Below are 16,965 nucleotides of genomic sequence, written 5' to 3'. Positions count from 1 at the left end.
GGCACCTGCTAAGGTCCCACCGTGAGTTAGTGGGCAAGTCTGAACTAGAACTCAGTTCTCTAGCAGTTCAGAGCTCTTTCTTCTACGCTGAGAGGGAAAGCAGTTTAGGGGGTGGCTATGCACTTTACAAGCTGATTCACCATCCAGTTCCTTAAACCGGAAGCTCCTGGGCACACTTTGGTGTTCAGAAACAGCACTGAACCCACTCCCTGTGGAGCACAGCTGTTGCGTCAGGCAAGGCCACCTGCATTTATTTATTGAGCAGCAGCTCTGTGCTAGGCCCAGGAGACCGAGCTGTCCCTGTTCCCCTGTCTCCCGCGGCGCTCTGGGAGGGCCCTGTGTCTCTACAGCGGCCCCTCAGAGTAGATGGGGAGCTTTCATGTCCATGCACTCACCTGACTCACAAACCCTGAGCAGAGGCTGACTGCACGTGGCCATTTTCCTCATAACTTCTGTGAGAGCAAAGTGGAGACTCGCACTCGGGGGCCTTAGACATCACATCTGAAGCCCTGTCACTCGACTGCCTCCTGAGGGGGTGGCAGGAAGGCTGGACCCCGGGTCCTCAGGCTGGGGCCTCTCCATCCCCCCACCTCTCCCTCATTCCCTCTCCGGGAGCAGGAGCCACTGGGGCCTCTGGGGAGGGAGGGTTTCTGGGGCCCCTGGGTTGGAGTGGATCGCGTGTTCATGACCACGTAGCTCATGTTGAAAATTAAAGTTTTTGGCTTTTCTAAACTGGCTTGCTCTGCTTTGTCTTAAGACAGTTCTATCTGGGAAGCTAAGGGCAGTTGGTGTTTTAAGGAGCTGAGGGCTGTGGATGCCAGCATGTCCCACCATGGACTTTTGTATTGCCCCCTCAGGGGCAATCCCAGGAACCCTTCCAGGAGGGGGCAGTATTCCAGATGAACCCAGTCATTTTACAGATGTGGAAACAGGCCTAGGTAGGGGATGAGATTCCCCAAGGTCACATTGCAGGTGACTGGCAGGACCCAGATATCACAGCTCTCAGGAAAGAGCTGTCGCACAGCATTCAGCTGCATCCAGGTGGCTCCAGCGACATGGCAGGTGTCAGCAAGACCCCTCCCTCCAGAAGTAGGGCTAGCCAAGGACAAAGCATCAGCTTGGGGAGTGGAGGAATGTGCTTCCTTCACACATGGGCCAATTCCTCTCTACATGCTGAGCAAGAGAAAGTGTTTGAATTGTGCCCACTCGTCCACACTGGGTGGTGGTAGATGGTTCCTGTCAGTCCCTCTCCCCGTGCTTCTCATAGTGTGAGCAGCTGGCCTCACTGGTAGGATTCTAGCGTTGAAAATCAGGCATTTTCCCTATAACACAGAAAACCAGCCTCTTCACACAACAGAAGAATAGCCACCTGTTTCCACTTTGGAGGGTAGCTAGTGACATGGATCTGTGGAGAGCCTCTCCTAGGTGGCTGATGTGGCCACGCCCTCCTAAAACAATCTGGACGACACGGATTTGCACCTACTGGGTGACTTTAGAGTCATGCCTGTGCTTATGCTGCGACTTTAATATATTTTTGGAGAGAGGAGAGGGGCTAGCCACAGAAGGGAATGAGAACCTGCCCGTGGCAGAAGACTGCGGCACTACGTCCACGGCCCCTCGCGCCTCTCCAAGCGCAGGAGAGAGTGGTGCACTGATTCTTGAACTCAGACCCTCAGTTCTGGGACCGACCCCCGGTTGGGGTAGGGCTGTCAGATGGACTTCCGCCTCTGGGATGGGGGCCTGCCTGCCTCGCCGCTGTCCACAGCCCCCGGGCTCGCGGGGGGCGAAAAGCCTAGATTGTCGCGGGCCCACATCTCCAGTTGGTGGATGCGGTAGGAGACTGAAGAGGAGCCCCCGGGGCGGGGCGGGCGGCGGGGCAGAGCGGGGCCATGGCTCTCGGGCGCCCCCAGGCGGAGCGGGCTGGCGCGGCGGGCAGCACGCTCTGGCGCGTCGGTGCTGGCTGCCAGGAAGCGCAGGACCACGAGATTGAGGAAGGCGCCGATTACCGTGAGCCCCAAGAGGATGTAGAGGAAGCTGAAGACCACATAGGGCGGCTTCCTCTGTAGCGCCTCGTCTCTCTGCAGCGCCACGAAGTCGCCGAAGCCGATAGTGGTGAGGGTGATGAAGCAGTAGTAGTAGGCGTGGAAGAAAGTCCAGCCCTCGAAGTGCGCGAAGGCTGCGGCCCCGAGGGCCAGAGTGGCCGCGCACACCAGCAGCCCGGCCACCACCATGTTCTCGGTGGAGACGCGTGGCCGCCGCAGGCCCAGGCAGCGCTTGGCCGCCAGCAGGAGGCGCCGCACCAGCGCGTTCAGCCGCTCGCCCAGGCTCTGGAAGGTGACCAGCGTCAGGGGGATGCCCAGGAGCGCATAGAACATGCAGAAGACCTTGCCCGAGTCCGTGCCTGGCACGGTGTGGCCATACCCTGAAGGGAGAGCAGAGGGGAGGGTCGATGAATGCCTAGCGTCTTTTAACAACACTGTCGCCCTCGGCCTGTCTGCCCATCCCCCAGAGCCAGCAGAGCATCTTCAAAGTGCTAGTTGTAACTAGGTCATTCCCTGGCTCCAAAACCTTGCATGGTTATCCATAATCACTCCAAACTGTAAACAACCCAAATGTCCCCTAGCTGGGGAACGGATAAACAACCTGCGCTACATCTACACAATGGAATTCTTTGGGGGCAATAGAAAGAAATGAACTGCAGTTACCTGCAGCAACAAAGAATGGATCTCAAATGTGTTATGCTGAAGCCAAGCTCAAAAGGTACATACCGCATGGTTCCATTTAAATGACATGCTGGCAAAACCGTGGGGACAGAGAACAGATCTGTGGTTGCCAGTCATTGAGACTGGAGGAGGGGTTAACTACACAGCGGCATGACAGAATTTTTGGAGGGTGACGGAAGAGTTCTTCTGTCTTGAGCGTAGCTGCAGTTATGCAACAGGTCTTCACTTGTCAAAACTCGTAGAAGTGTACACTGAAAAACGGTGAGTTTGACTGTACATACATTATGTCTTGATTTAAACAAATAAATCTTCTGGGGCTCCCAGTACCCACAGGGGAAAGTCCTAGTTCTCAGGTTGTGTCTGAACTCCTTTATGATCTGAATCCTTCTCAGATCTCCAGCCTCACCCCATGTTGTTTCCCCAGTCAGCATGTCCCACCCCCCACAAGCCTTTTCTCATACTCCACCCCCCACTGCCCTATGTGCCCTGCCCCAGTCCACTTCTTCCCAGATCCTTCTCCAAGTCAGCTCTCACTAAACACCTCTTCAGTCTGCTGTAGCAACTCTTCACTGAGTCCTCTCAACTGCTTAAGGGGCTCTAACCTTGAATGGGCTTCTTTGAATCTTGGAAAGAATGGATATGTGTCTTTTCCAGGAGAGAGAAGTGAAAGCGTTCATGGTATTCTCAAAGGGTCCCATGAGCTAAGAAAAGCCAGGTAGACCTTCCTCAACAGAATATGCCTCCTCTAGCAAGATTGGTCCCATCTGCCAAAATGTAAAATACACAACCCCTTTGACCTGTGGAAGTTAGTCTTCCAAAACGCACACATGTGCAAAGTGATGTATGCATGTAGGTTATCGCTAAAGCATTGTCGCTCATAGTGAAAATTTTAGACAACATAAGTGTCCATCAATAGAGGCCTGGTTAAATAAATCATGGCGCCATCCGAATGATGGAATATTACATAGCAGCGGTTCCAGTCAGGTGACTTTGCTCCTGAGGGGACATTTGGCAATGTCTGGAGACATTTTCGGTTGTCACAATTGGGATGTGGTGGCTGTGTGCTATTGGCATCAGTGGGTAGAAGCCGGGGATGCTGCTAAGCATCCTGCGGTGCACAAGACAGCCCCGCAACAAAGAATTATGTCGTCCAAAATGTCAGTAGTGCTGGGGTTGAGAAGAGCTGCTATACAGCCATGAAAAAGGTGACACAGTTCTTTAGGGGCTGATACAAAAACATCCCCAACATATATTAAGTTAAAAAAGAGACAAAATAGTGTGTATAATATAATGTGTATGTATATGTGTGTGCATGTTTTAAAGAAATATATAGGCAGATAATATATCTGGATAGAAACACAAGAAGCTAGTAACTGTATTTGAACCAGGGAAAGGAATTTGTGGGTCAAGGGACAGGATGAGAAGGAGATTTCCTTTTCATTCTGTACCCTTTTGTGCCACGTGAAGTGTGTACATAACTTATTCAAAATACCAACACTATGTTTTTAAATACCCACAGCTCTATTTCCACTTTCTATTGCGTGGCCCTACCTGTTATTGGGTGGTGGGGGGTTCTGCTCACCACTAGACTGAGCTCCTTGAGGCCGGAAACCATGCTGGTCACTTCTCTGTGTCCCTAGTCACTAGTGCCCTGCACAGAGCCTGACACAAACTAGGACTCAATGAAAGTTTAATAATCAATCATCATCATCATCATCAAACCAAATCGAAGGGTGGGTGCTAAGTGTGGAACAGAGGAACCTCTTTAGGGATGAGGCCAGGCAGTGCTGTTTCCAGCTGTTTGGTGCTATGTCGGATTTTTGGCAGAGAGTGAAATGAATAATGATAATAGATAAACATGCTGAGTACTCTACATGGATTATCTTATTTAACCCTCTCAATGACTGTATGCGATGATATCCCCAGATACAGATAAGGAAATTAGAATCAGAAGGAAGAAGGTGCCCAAAGGTCACAGGCCTGGGCCATTAACCACTATCCTCCACTGCTTCTCACTGCCTCTCTTCTCCCCCAGCAGTGCTCCTGCTCCTGGATCCTGGCACCTGGCTCCCTGCAAGGCTGACTTGTGCAGCTGGGACCACATAGCAAGTGCTGGCGCCCCCCGGTGGCCAGAAAAGGCAAAACCGTTTCCACTCAGTCCCTTTCCCCATTCTCCCAGATGTATGTGGGTGGTGTTGGGTAGGCAGGGACCGCCAGGAGAAGAGGCCAAATCCAGCTAGTAGGCCTTCGGAGAAGGAGGGGGAGAGCAGAAGAGGTGGATAGGGTCCCACACCACTGGGCACGGTGACAAGATAGCTGAGCCAAGATAAGAAAGCAAGGGTGCCTGTGTTGACAAGAGGGAGCCTAAGGGGGCTGAATGGGAGCTGGGCCCCCAGCTGGCAAATCATAAATTGTCATTATTACTAATTAATAGTGCCTATTTAGCCTCAGGCACTGTGCCAAGCATTTTACATGCTTGACCTCATTTAAACCTGGCAACCACCCAATGAGGTAGGAGCAACTGCATTTTGCAGTTGAGGAAACCAGAGCTTGGAGAGGTACGATCAATTACCAGAGAGGGCAGGAGGCAACAGAGAAGAGATCAGAACTCTGGGCTATGTAACTGAAAAGACTCAGGGTTTCAACTCCACTGCTAAACCCCACAAACTCACATTCACTTGCAAGAGCATTATGAAAATATTTCCTCCAAGGCACAGGCTTCCAGAGTGGGGGCCCACGCCCAAAGGGGTGCCTGGGCATCAACAACTGGGGCCTAGGAGGTGGTGGGCACCCATCTTGGAGCCCTGTAGAGCCTGCTTCTCTCCTTTTCTGCTTCTCCATGCTTAGGCTCCGCCAGTCAGTAGCCATGGCAACGGCTGACAGTCCAGATGCTGCAGAGAAAGTGCTCTGGATCCCCGAGGGTGATGTCCAAAGCTTGTGGTAATCAGTCATTCCTTCAATAACTATTTACTGAGTGTCTACTATGTGCCAGGCACTGGCCATACTGCAGTGACTAAGACAGATTAGGAGTAACAGAAGAGTAATTACAGTACAAAAATCGATTTCTTTTTTTAGTGCTTTCTATATGACAGGCCCTTTGCTGAAACAGTCTGCATATATTATTTCTTTGATAATAATGAGAGAGGGCCTATTGGCACCCCTAGTTTACCGAAGAGAAAACTGAGGCTCAGAGAAGTTACACAACTTGTCTCAGGTCACACAGCTAGTATGATGCAGCCAAGCAAGGGAGCAACTCCAGCCACTTGGGCTTCCTGTCCCACTTTATCTGTCTCCCAGCCCCTGGGGTGTTTTCCGGGCACTCTTGCATGCCAGCATCTTGGCAAACTTGACCTAGTGACTTCTCCCATCCCGGACTGCGTGGAATGACAGCCCATTTGCAGAGGGAGGCAAGTGAGCCTCAGTGAGCTGAAATGACTCGTCCAAAGTCATCCAGCTGGGCAGGGGCAGAGGTGGACTGCAAACCCAGGGCCACCGTGAGCAACTCTGGATGGAGCGGACGCCGATGGGGGTGCTGGGGCGCTCACCGATGGTGGTGATGACGGTGATGGCGAAGTAGAAGGAGCCTGCAAACTTCCACTGGCGACCGGCGCGGTGCGGCTCAGCCTGCAGTGCCAGGCGCTCCAGCTCGCGGTAGTCCTCGGTGGAGAAGCCGTACTTCCTCCGGAGCTCGCTCCGCTTCTGGGCCAGCAGCCGCTGGCGCCCGCTCTCTGCCTCGGACTCGAGCGCGTCGAAGACCGCGGCCCCCACCAGCAGGTAGGACAGGATGCACAGGACCAGCGCGGCGGTGCGCACGCTCTGCCGCCTCATGGCGGCGCATCGAGCCCACCCCGGCCCCGGCTGCGGCCATGCGCCCCGACGGCCGCGGGTTCCCGCTCCGCCCCGGCCAGCACCCGCTACCCGCGCTGCAGGAGCCAGGGCGGCGCGCCGCCGGAGCGGGGCATCCAGAGGCGGGGCCTCGGGGGTGGGGGGGCGCGGAGGGAGCGCTCCTCCAGCCGCCGCTGCCCTGCTCCTGCCGCACACCTGCCTTTGTTTACCCGCCGGCGCCCTGGGGCTGATGAGTCTGCAAACAGTGACAGCTGGAGCAAAGCTCCAAAAGCCTGGGTCTGCAGAAGTCCTGTCTCCATCACTCTCTTTTCCTATGACCTCGGGCAAGCCATTCATTCATTCGTTCGTTCGTTCGTTCATTCGTTCATTCATTCGTTCGTTCGTTCATTCGTTCATTAATTAATTCATTCGTTCGTTCATTCGTTCTTTCGTTTGTTCAGTCAGTCAGTCATCCAACAAATATTTACCAAGCACCTACTGGTGCAAAATAGATTCCTGATGTAAATATCCTAGAAAGGAGGGTTGGCTGAAAACCAAACAAAAAGATAATTTAAGACAAGTGTAAGAACGAAGGGAAACAGCTTCTGGGAGGAGTTGGGCCCTGCCAGCAAAGGTGGTGAGGGAAGGCCTCTTAGGAGTAACTGTGGGGGAGGCATCCAGGCAGCAAGTATAAGTCCTTTAGGAAGTGAGGCTGGAGCCAGGAGAATTGGGGTGCTGGGTCGGGGTGAGGTAGAGGAGGAGGCAGCAGAAGAAAGACAGAGAGGTGATTTCACACGGGGTCTTACAGGCCCTTATATGTGTTTACTCTTTAATACAATTGGAAAGGCTACAAGCTGGAAAACAAACATACCATTGATCTGATTGATATTTTTAAAAAGAGCATTCTGGCTGCCATGTGGAAAAGGGATGGTGGTGAAGGGCGCAGGCCAGTTAGGAGACTTGTAGTCCAAAATGGGTGCCAAGTGTATCCTGGCCTAGGAGCATGACACTGGAGATGGAGGGAAGCAGATGGACCTGAGATATGTTAGGGAGGTGGAGCTGGGCACACACAGCTAGCACATTTCCCAGCCTCCCTTGCATTTAGAAGCCGTGGCTTGTGGAATGCGGGCAAAAGTGCCACTTCCAGGCCTGGCCCATAAAAGCCTCCCACATGCCATGTTCTGCCTCTCTTCCCTCACCTGCAGGCTGAATGCAGAGTTTTTAGAAGAGCCACAAGGTGGAAGGGGTCTGGGTGCCTGAAAGACATATTGCAAGGCCACCCCCAAGCAGGAACACCTACTCTGAACTTGTGTTGCATGAAGCCCCCGGGATATGGGGTCAATCTGTTACCACAGCTAATGTTACCATGCCACACAGAGCCACAGGACTTGGATGTGGAGGACAAAGCGAAGGACTCAGGATGACTCCTGGTCTTTGGACTGAACAGCTGGGTGCTCGGGGAGTCAATTTCATTGATCTCACTCCCCGAGGAATTCACTCCTGCCCCCAGCACCAGGGTGACGCTCGTTTCAGTATGGGTGTACCTTTGTAGAGATTCTGGGCAGAGCACTGGGCAGCCTCTCCTGCAGCTGTCCCGAGCGCCTGCATCCCCTGGTCTCCGCTGCAGCCTTGGCTTGCATCACTTGTCCCCCATCGCTGCTCTAGCCTCTCTCCCCACAGCCCCTCTGCACTTTCCTTCTCCAACCACACTAAACTTTCAGCTCCTTGCACAAATTCTTGCTCTGCTTGGAACAGTTCTCTCTCCATCCCACTTAATAGCCGGCATTTATTGAATGCCTGCCAGGGGCCAGACACCAGCTGAAGCACTTCACAAGGATTAATGCATTTAATCATCATGGTCGCCTTGTGCGGTAGGTGTGGCTGATAACACCCTGGTCATCTTTCCACTCTCAGTTTGCTTGGACATGGCCCTTTCTGACTCTTCCTCAGGCAGCCTTCCTCTGCTGCAGCCTCTCTGCCTCCTGCATCTTGCATCCCTCCCACTGCATTGTAACTCTTGCATTCCTTATTTGCTTCTTCCCTGAAGGCAGAGATCCCACTTTGGTCACCTCTCTGTCCTCGGCACCTTAACCTGACACAGAACACACACCAGTGACTATGGACAAAAGAGCAGCCATAGTAAGTAGAAGTTAAGAAAATGAACTCTGCACCACGGCCTGGGTTCAGATCCCACTTCTGCTGCTTACCAGCGGTGTGAAATTGGATGCCTCAGTTTCTCCAGCAGTAAAATGGGATTAGAAAAGTTCCAATCTCATCAGGGGCTGTGGTTGGCAGAATAATGTCTCCCCCATAGATGCCATGTCCTATCTTTGAGATCTGTAAATATGTTAGGTTGCATGGCACTGGGGAATTAAGGTTGCTGAGCAATTGACCTTGAGCTGGGAGATGATCTTGGAATATCTGGGTGGGCTCGATGTAATCACAAGCATCCTTATATCTGGAAGAGAGAGGCCGAAGCGGGAGAACCAGAGAGATGCAAGATGAGAAGGACTGGGCTTGATGTTGTTGGTTTTGAAGATGGAGGAAGAAGCCATGATCCAAGGAGGCAGGTGACTTCTAAAATCTGGAAAAGGCAAGGACATGGATCCCTCTCCAGAGCCTCCACAGAGGAACGCAGTCCTACTAACACCTTTATCTCAGCCCAGTGCAACCTGTGTAGACCTCCACCCTACAGAACTGGAAAACAATACATTTGCATTGTTTAAGCGGCTATGTCTATGATAATTTGTCACAGCAGCAACAGAAAACTAACTACAGCGGTTGTAAGAATTAAATGAGCCAGTAGATGTGTGACATCCAGAGCAGCATCCGGCCCTGAGGACTTGTCTAGAAGTGTTAGCCACTATTATAAATATCACAACTGAGCAAATACCTGTGGGGACGTTGTACCCAGTGCCTGCCCTGACTCAGTTCTCAGGTAGAATCGGGGCCCAGTGCATGGCGGTGCGGGGGGAGGAGCTTGGACTCCTTTCTCCGACAGAAGTCGGACTCAGCTCCATGGACCAGAAGCAGGGCACTGGGGCTGCTGCCTCAGCCTTATTTTTAGCAATGGCATCAGCAAGTTCGATTATCTGATTCCGTCTAGACTCCAGCAGAGCAGAAACCTGGGCTACAATCTCAGAGTAGGGGTGAGTGGGGCACCAGGGACCTACAGCCCCAGAAGGGCCTGTGAAGAGCTTTTTGGGACGGTGTGGGGGTGGGGAAGTCTTGTTCTTAGGGCCCACACTGGGGACAGTTATTGAGATCCTAGTCATGGACAGCTGGAGTCAACATGGCCTGGGTTTCAATTCCTGCTCCTCCACTGCCTAGGTCAGCGTCCATGGAGAGAATGCTCCCACCTCTCTGTGCCTTGGTTTTCCATTGAGAAGTAGTGTGATGATAATGCCCACCTCCTACAGCCATGTAGAGGGTTATAAAAGTAGCAGATAGCTGCTTTCCTTCACCGTTTATAACTGTCTGCCTAAAGATGTCAAGAATTCTTTTCCAGAAACAGGAATGAAACTAAAATTGTTGAGCACCTGTCTGTGCACAGCACATTCACAGACGTTACTAATGAAGCCCTCACTTTCTAGTTCAGGAAGCAGAAGTGCAGAGAAGAGGTCTCGCCTGCCAGGTCCTCACGGCCAGGCAGTGCCTAAGCCCGGACTTGAACTCAAGGCTGTCTGACCCCCAAGGTCACGATCCTTCCAATATATGGCCTCATTAGGCAAGATGCTGCTGACTTTGTCACCCTCCCATCACCTCTCTGGACCTCACTTTCTTCATCTCTAAGATGGGACTGAGGAGTGCCGGCGGGCTGTCTGCCCCTGCCATGGTGAAGGCCCTGTGACACGCTGCTAAAAGGTGCTTTGTCAAATGTGCCCGCTGGGCGTGGGTATTATTGGAGCCATGGGGGAGCTGTCTGGCCCTGCCAGACAGGTGACTCTGCCCTGTGCTTAGCATTTTCGGTTCAGTGGCTCTATTTTAAGCTGGAAGAGGTTAGAGTTTGTGTATGTGTGTTTCTCAGCTTGGAAAACCGTCAGCTGCAGTCACCAAAAACAGCAGCTCTCCTCCTTCTGCCTCCTCCCCTTCTTCTTCCTTGGGGAACCTGAGAGGGCCTAGTGATTTTCCTCCGTCCCTTCGTGTCAGAATCACACCCGTGACCTCTTAACGAGGCCTCGGATCTTCCTCCTCAGCTCCAAGGTTGCCGGCTTTGAGGACGAGACAGGTGATCCCAGTGCCCAGCTGGGCCTTGGGTACCTTTCAAAGCACTTTACATCCCTTCCTCATAAGTCTACATCCTTCTGAAAGTTTCGTGAGCCAGACAGGCCTTGCCATTCTCATCTCAGGGGGAGGAAACAGGCTAAGAGAGAGAAAACTGGTATCTAATGCCACACTGGCAAAGAAAGGACTTGAGTTTCTGAGTGAGCCAGCCCTCGGTTCCACTTGGGTAAGTGACTTCACCTTTCTGAGCTTCAGTTTCCTCATCAGTGACATGGGGGTAAAAATACCTGCCAAACAGTGTTCCTGTGAGGATTAAAGTGTGAAGGAGCACTCAGCACCCAGTAGGTGCCAGTAAATGTTAGTACCTCTCCTCCACCCAATTAATTTCTTCTTTCCCTTTCCCCCAGGCTTACTGGAATCTTGAGGCATTGGTTTTTATAGTCTGAATATAGTTCAGTAATTTCCCCAAAGACCAGAGAGCCTGGCAGTTTGCCCAGATCTCTTTCTTGTCTCCCTTCTAAAAGAATGGATTAATTCTACTCAGGGGACAGTAGGTACCAGCTCCTTCGAAATAGCAGCTGTGGCCTTTGGCAGCCTGAGTATCATTTAGGGATCTGGGTTGCAAGAAATTAAAAGCTGCCTCATGCTAACTTATGTTATTGGTAAGATTTGAGGTCTCCCAGAATCTTCTAGGCACTGGAAGACAAACCATATGGTTTGGGGGGCCCAGAGAGATGGAACCTTGAGTATCACCAGGAAAATACCATAGTTGTGCCCAGTATGGGGACACTGTTGTTCCCAGGATGATATCATTTGGGGCACAAATGACAACTGTCTGAGCACAACCCCATCTCTGACTGTTGGGACCCACCAAGGCTGCTTAGAGAATTCATGACATGTTTGTGGCCATTGAGTCAGAGCCCTTGGGAGTTTGTTCTTTGGCCTCCTAAGGATGGTTATTTGGAGTTAATAGAGATATTGAAACCTTTAAAAACTTAAGTGATAGGAGTATCGGGTTATTAAACCATCTTCTCTACTTTCATGTATGATTGAGAATTTTCTCAATAAAACATTTTTTAAGAGAACATATACTCTCTCTTCATCCACACCCCTATTTTTTTTCTTGCTGTTCCTTTGGTCTGAGTGGAAGGGCGACTCTGAGGATTGGAGTGAATTAGAAGGACGTGTACTGAGTAGTTACTATGATCCAATCAGGAAGCGAGGTGCTTAGCAGTCATCACGCATGGGATGCCATCCTCACAACGCAGGCACTTTTAATCTCACTTTACAGAGGAGAAAGCCAAGGCTCCAAGGGATGTGGTGATTTGCTTGAAGTCACCCTGCCCAGGAGCTATCCTGTCCTGCTGCCAAGCTCTTGCTCCTAAAGGAGACACTTCCTGCCCCAAGGAGCTCAGCTGTGTGCTGCCACATGGCAATTGAAGCTCAGCTGTTGCTGACAGAGGCCTGCCTCTGTTACTCCTGCCAACACCCACCCCTCCTGTTCCCCAGTCAACACAATGGATCGGAATCAAGAGACATCTGAATCAAAGTGGGCAGGGTTTGCATTTCAGAAGACATCCAGGCTGCTAAGGGTCAAAACAAAGAAATACAAGCACCTGAGACACTAAGAAAGGCATGTGCTGGTGTTAGTGTCACACAGAGCTGCGCTGTCTGATACGGTAGCCATGTGTGGCCATTTGTATTTAAATTAATTCAAATTAAATTAAGTTGAAAAATTCAGTTATCCAGTCGCCTGAGACACGTTTCAAGTGCTCAGTAGCTACATGTGCTAGTGGCTACTACACTGGACGGGTAGTTATAGAACAGCTCCACCATCATGGAAAGTTCACCTGGACATCGCTGGCATAGACAGTGAGAGCCCGGACTTATGACCAACCTGGCTGGTTTTGAATTGTGGCTCCACCTGTTAAATGCTCTTATCCTGGGCCTCAGTTTATTCACTTATAAAATGAGGGTAATGATCCCATAGAAGCCCATGTGTCCAGCTCAACTGGGACCAGGGTTGAATCAGTTAAAGAAGCAGGGAACCATTTTAAATAAATACACCTTGAATGTTTGCCCATCTATTCTTTGATGTGGAGCTAGCTGGCTTTTCACATTGTCCTCCTGACATAAACTACACTCAGAATCTATCTTCTGATTTCCATTTTGGTTTATTTCAAGTGGAGCAAGGATTTGAAGACACTTACACAGCAACTTGAGTGCAGAATTTCCCCGGATTCTCATGGTAATTTTTTTTCCAGATCTTTTGTAGTTGTTTCTTCCACACCTAATCTGACAGTATATTATTGAGTTTTCACAAAAACAAATCTCTTCCTTTTTGCACTCATATTTCATCGGCTTGTGGAATATCTAATAAAATTACATCAGTACAATAACAGCTGGTATAAACTGGTTTGGGAACGAACCCAACAGATTCTTGGCAAACATGCTGTTTGTCTTAGTTTGGGCTGTCATAACAGAATTCCATACACTGGGTGGCTTAAACAACAAACATTTATTTGTCTGGAAGGCTGGACGTCTGAGATCTGGGTGCCAGCATGGTCAGGCTCTTGATGACGATCCTCTTCCTGGTTGACAGACCGCTGTCTTCTCATTTGCCCTTCACATGGCGAGAGCAGAGAGCACAAGCATCTCTCCTATCTCTTCCTATAAAGGCATTAATCCCATCATAAGGGCTCCACCCTCGTGACCTAATCACCTCCCCAAAGCCCCACCTCCTAATACCATCACCTTGGGGGATCGTATTTCAACATAGGAACTTGTGGAGGGAAGGAACGAACTTTCAGCTTTTAGTCCATAACCATTCTATGGGAGGAGGCCGGAGGGGCCTCCCGGTGGTGAGCGTTCGTTATGCCTGGGACAGGAGTGGCGTATTCAAGGGAATGAAGAGCACTGGTTAGCCTGGTGAGCTGACTAAACAATGATGAAGAGAGCTTCTCTGTCACACTCTGTCAAAGTCTGTAATGTGGAGTTGTCTCTGGAAGATACCCGCCCAGCCAGAGACTACATTTCCCAGCTTCCTTTGTGTCCTATTATGACCATGTGACTTGTTCCCACCAATGAAAAATGAGTGGGAGTGTGAGTGTTACTTCCAAGTGGGGTCTTAGGAAGCAGATGAGTTTCTCTCTCTATCCCTGTCTGCAATCTAGATGCAGAACACCCTGAGGCCGGAGAGGATGATGAAACTGTAACAGGTGAGTCACTAGGCTCACCACATGAACGAATGCCACCCTCCAACCAGGAGCGCCTTGCCTTGGAATATTATTTGAGTAAGAAATAAACTTCGACCTTGTTAAGCCACTGAATTCTGAGGCTTGTTTTAGCAGCTACTTGTAGAGATTTGGGGTTCCTTCCGGAAGTGGTGAGTGATAGGAGTCTCTGCCTTTCACGCAGGCTTGCAGATATGCCCCAGTGCCTGTTTGAGCAGGCAGACAGTGATTAGAGAGATGGCAGGGCTGGGGGCATCCTGCACACCCACGTGTGAGCTTCGGGTGAGCGGAACAGGTGCCGGGCCAGCGGGTCAGTACCCTGCCCCCCCGCCAAAGGAATGATCCTCTTGCTTTCCAAGAAAAAGGACCCTGGGAGAAAGAGACTGTGAAGTGTACTTCTGGGGACAGGGTCCAAGAAAGTAGACCATGACAGGGACCCCTGAATAAGCTACTTCCATGGCCCAGGAATGCTAGCCTGTGGACACTTGCCACACAGAAAGAATCTATCTTCCCAAGAGGACGCGAAAAAACACCAGCTAGATTGTGCTCCTTCCAGGCCTCATCCATGGGAAAAGCTAGAAATTAGAAGTGGCGAGCTACTGTAAGGACACTCACCCTGCTTTCAGTGCTGCAGAAAACTGTCATGCAGAGATCAAGGGCAAGTTTCTGGGGCCAGACAGCCTGGGTTTGAATTTTGTATCTATAACTTACTAGCTGTTGTGACTTTGGGCAAATTACCCTACCTCTCTGGGTCTTGGTACCTATAAGATGCAATTAATCATACCTGCCTCATAGCATTGCTAGATACGCCTAGTTATGCTATTGAACAATTTGTTAAATAACTGAATTCTTGAGGAGAAGGGTCAAGCTTGATTTAGAGCATGGGTTAAACAGACTGTGATTATATGTTCAGACTAGCCTGAAAGGCATGGGGCAGGAGGAGAGAGTTGACTGAATGTATTCAAAGGGCGTGGTTGAACAAACACTAAACCTGTTGATTCAGATTATTCAGTAAACCCGTTACACATGTGAAGTGTCAAGGTCAGTTTGGGACACATCGAAACCCTCAATACATGTTATTATTTTTCTTCAAACATGCCAAGTAAGGGATCGAATCTTCTCTAAGCTTTATTAGATTTTTATGACTTATTAATGACTTTTTGTGGTGGTGTAAAGCAATGATTCTCATACTTTTTGGTCTTCGTTAAAGGCACCACATTTCAGAAAATATTTGTGAATCCCAAGAAGACCGCCAACTTTATCTGCAAAGTGATGACAATGGAAAAATTCACAAGTGCTGTTTATAATCATCCTCATTTTATAAAAGAACGAGTTTTCATAATCCAATTTAACATTTGCCCCTCACATGGCGGCACTTTAACATTGTTAACAATTTTAACATTGTTAACAATTGTTAACAATGTTAACAATTTAACATTGGAAGTGTTTTGGGTATTTATTTAGAAGTTTGCTAATGTTTTTGTGACCAGAAATATGCCTTAGGAACTTAACTCTTGTTTCTATCAATTCGCATAGGGTAAAACTGGTTTCATTATAGGTCGTTTCACTTAAAGTTTCCAAAACCCTGTGGAAGATTTTACGTGACTACTTACTATAGTCTTTTCCTCGGGGTCGAATACACATTAAAGGGACCGCTGTTCTGTGTGGTCATCCAAGGACCCAGGCTCCTCCTTTCTTGTGGCTCTGTCATGCCCTAAAACAGAGATTCTTATCCCAGAGACAACAGAGCCCCAAGGTTATCTGTGGATGGAATTCAAGGATCCATGAACTTGAAAGGGAAAATAATCACATCTTTATACTGACCTCTAGCTACCATTTGGCACTTCCTTCAGTGGTGGATATAGACAACAAACCCAGTAGACCTGGCATGCTTATTTGTCACCAATAGAAATCACAGGTATTTTCACGTGGCAGTTATAGCAGAGATCTTGAGATACTGTTTATACTATAACCACCTTGAAACAATGGTAATTAAACTAGATTCTGTTTAATATGTTCATAAAGAAGCACCTATCGTAACTTGTCTCACACTTTTTTGTTTTGGTGACCATAGTTCAAGAATGTTTCCTTTGTAATTCCATGCATTATGTTTTATACATTAATACTACCAGTCTGAGAAGGTGATCATAGACTACTGGCCGCCTGAGGAGTCTGGGGCTCATAAAGCAAAGTTAACTGTGTTGTAGAGCCTGGGAGTCCTCCATTGGGTCCTCTGCATGGGACCAGTGGATGAGGGGAGAGAGCGAGTGTAGAGGATTATGAAGGGGGTTGATGGGCCAGATCTGGAGTCATATCCCATGGCTTGACCTCAGTCACCTGGCTGGGAGATGTGGTCTCTTTCTGGGTGCCCAAGAGAAAAAGGAAGATAGTTTAGAGAACAGCCAGGCAGCCTCTGCCCCATTATCATGTCACTTACAATGACTCAAAGGAGACCCTGAGACCTCATGTCTTAGTGATTTCTAGCAGGAGGGTGTGGGAGGCAGATGCTGGGCACCAGGGGCCCATTTTGCTGATCTCATCTGCAGGAACAACGAATCCGGTATTGCAAAGAGGTGGCACTGGGGGCAGTTGAAGCTGCTCTTTTCAGGTCTTTCTTCTGCTATTCCTACATGCTGTCTGCTTTGTGCCCCAAAAACCCACAGTCTATTGGGGGGTTGATGAAATTATGGAAAATGTACATCCTTGAAAATATAATGATAGCTCCTATGTTATGCAGAGCTTTAGAGTTTGCCAAGTACTTTCATAAGCCTGGGCTCATCTGGTCCTCACCACAGCTCTCAAGCAAGGCAGGGCAGAGATGATCATCTTCATTGTTCAGAGTTGAAAACTGAGCTCAGAAAGCAGACGTAGATGCTCAAGGTCACAAACCAGAGGCAGAGTCAAGGCTAGCAAGCAGGCCTCAGTCACCATGTACTACAGCAGGCACATAGTAAATACCC

The 16,965-nt window shown here is 49.7% G+C and overlaps 3 protein-coding genes across 8 annotated transcripts in view; 1 reads left to right on the top strand and 2 right to left on the bottom strand.

Moving 5' to 3' along the window:
* Positions 1 to 1,645: 1,645 nt before the first annotated feature.
* On the bottom strand, positions 1,646 to 6,610 carry KCNK15 (potassium two pore domain channel subfamily K member 15). Its single transcript, XM_039864409.1, has 2 exons — positions 6,269 to 6,610; positions 1,646 to 2,422 (listed from the first exon to the last, which is right to left on the bottom strand). Exons 1-2 carry the CDS (start codon positions 6,549 to 6,551, stop codon positions 1,710 to 1,712), a joined length of 996 nt encoding a protein of 331 aa, XP_039720343.1. The 5' UTR covers positions 6,552 to 6,610; the 3' UTR covers positions 1,646 to 1,709.
* The window catches only part of CCN5 (cellular communication network factor 5), a 30,020-nt gene continuing 17,436 nt past the window's right edge, over positions 4,382 to 16,965 (bottom strand). For all 4 annotated transcript variants that reach the window (XM_039864411.1, XM_039864410.1, XM_039864413.1 and 1 more), the window contains 2 exons: positions 12,165 to 12,169; positions 4,382 to 4,395 (listed from right to left, as the gene is read on the bottom strand). The gene's annotated coding sequence lies outside the window, so the exon portion shown is untranslated. The remainder of the gene's footprint in view (positions 4,396 to 12,164; positions 12,170 to 16,965) is intronic.
* The window catches only part of LOC120603706 (uncharacterized), a 61,074-nt gene continuing 58,011 nt past the window's right edge, over positions 13,903 to 16,965 (top strand). For 2 of the 3 annotated variants that reach the window (XR_005653094.1, XR_005653097.1), the window contains exon 1: positions 13,903 to 13,990. The gene's annotated coding sequence lies outside the window, so the exon portion shown is untranslated. Of the gene's footprint in view, positions 14,066 to 16,965 lie in introns of all 3 variants that reach the window. The other variant, XR_005653099.1, reaches the window with a different exon arrangement.

This window comes from Pteropus medius, unplaced genomic scaffold, assembly GCF_902729225.1.
Source record: "Pteropus medius unplaced genomic scaffold, Ma_sr-lr_union100, whole genome shotgun sequence".
NCBI classification, from domain to species: Eukaryota; Metazoa; Chordata; class Mammalia; order Chiroptera; family Pteropodidae; genus Pteropus; species Pteropus medius.
This window is presented reverse-complemented; position numbering and strand designations above follow the sequence as displayed.

What these genes read in the sequence shown, in the direction of transcription:
- KCNK15 (XM_039864409.1), bottom strand. Translation starts at nt 6,551, where the DNA reads ATGAGGCGGCAGAGCGTGCGCACCGCCGCGCTGGTCCTGTGCATCCTG. An exon ending in CACCGTCATCACCACCATCG is followed by an intron (nt 2,423 to 6,268) that starts GTGAGCGCCCCA and finishes CTCTCCCTTCAG; the next exon opens with GGTATGGCCACACCGTGCCA.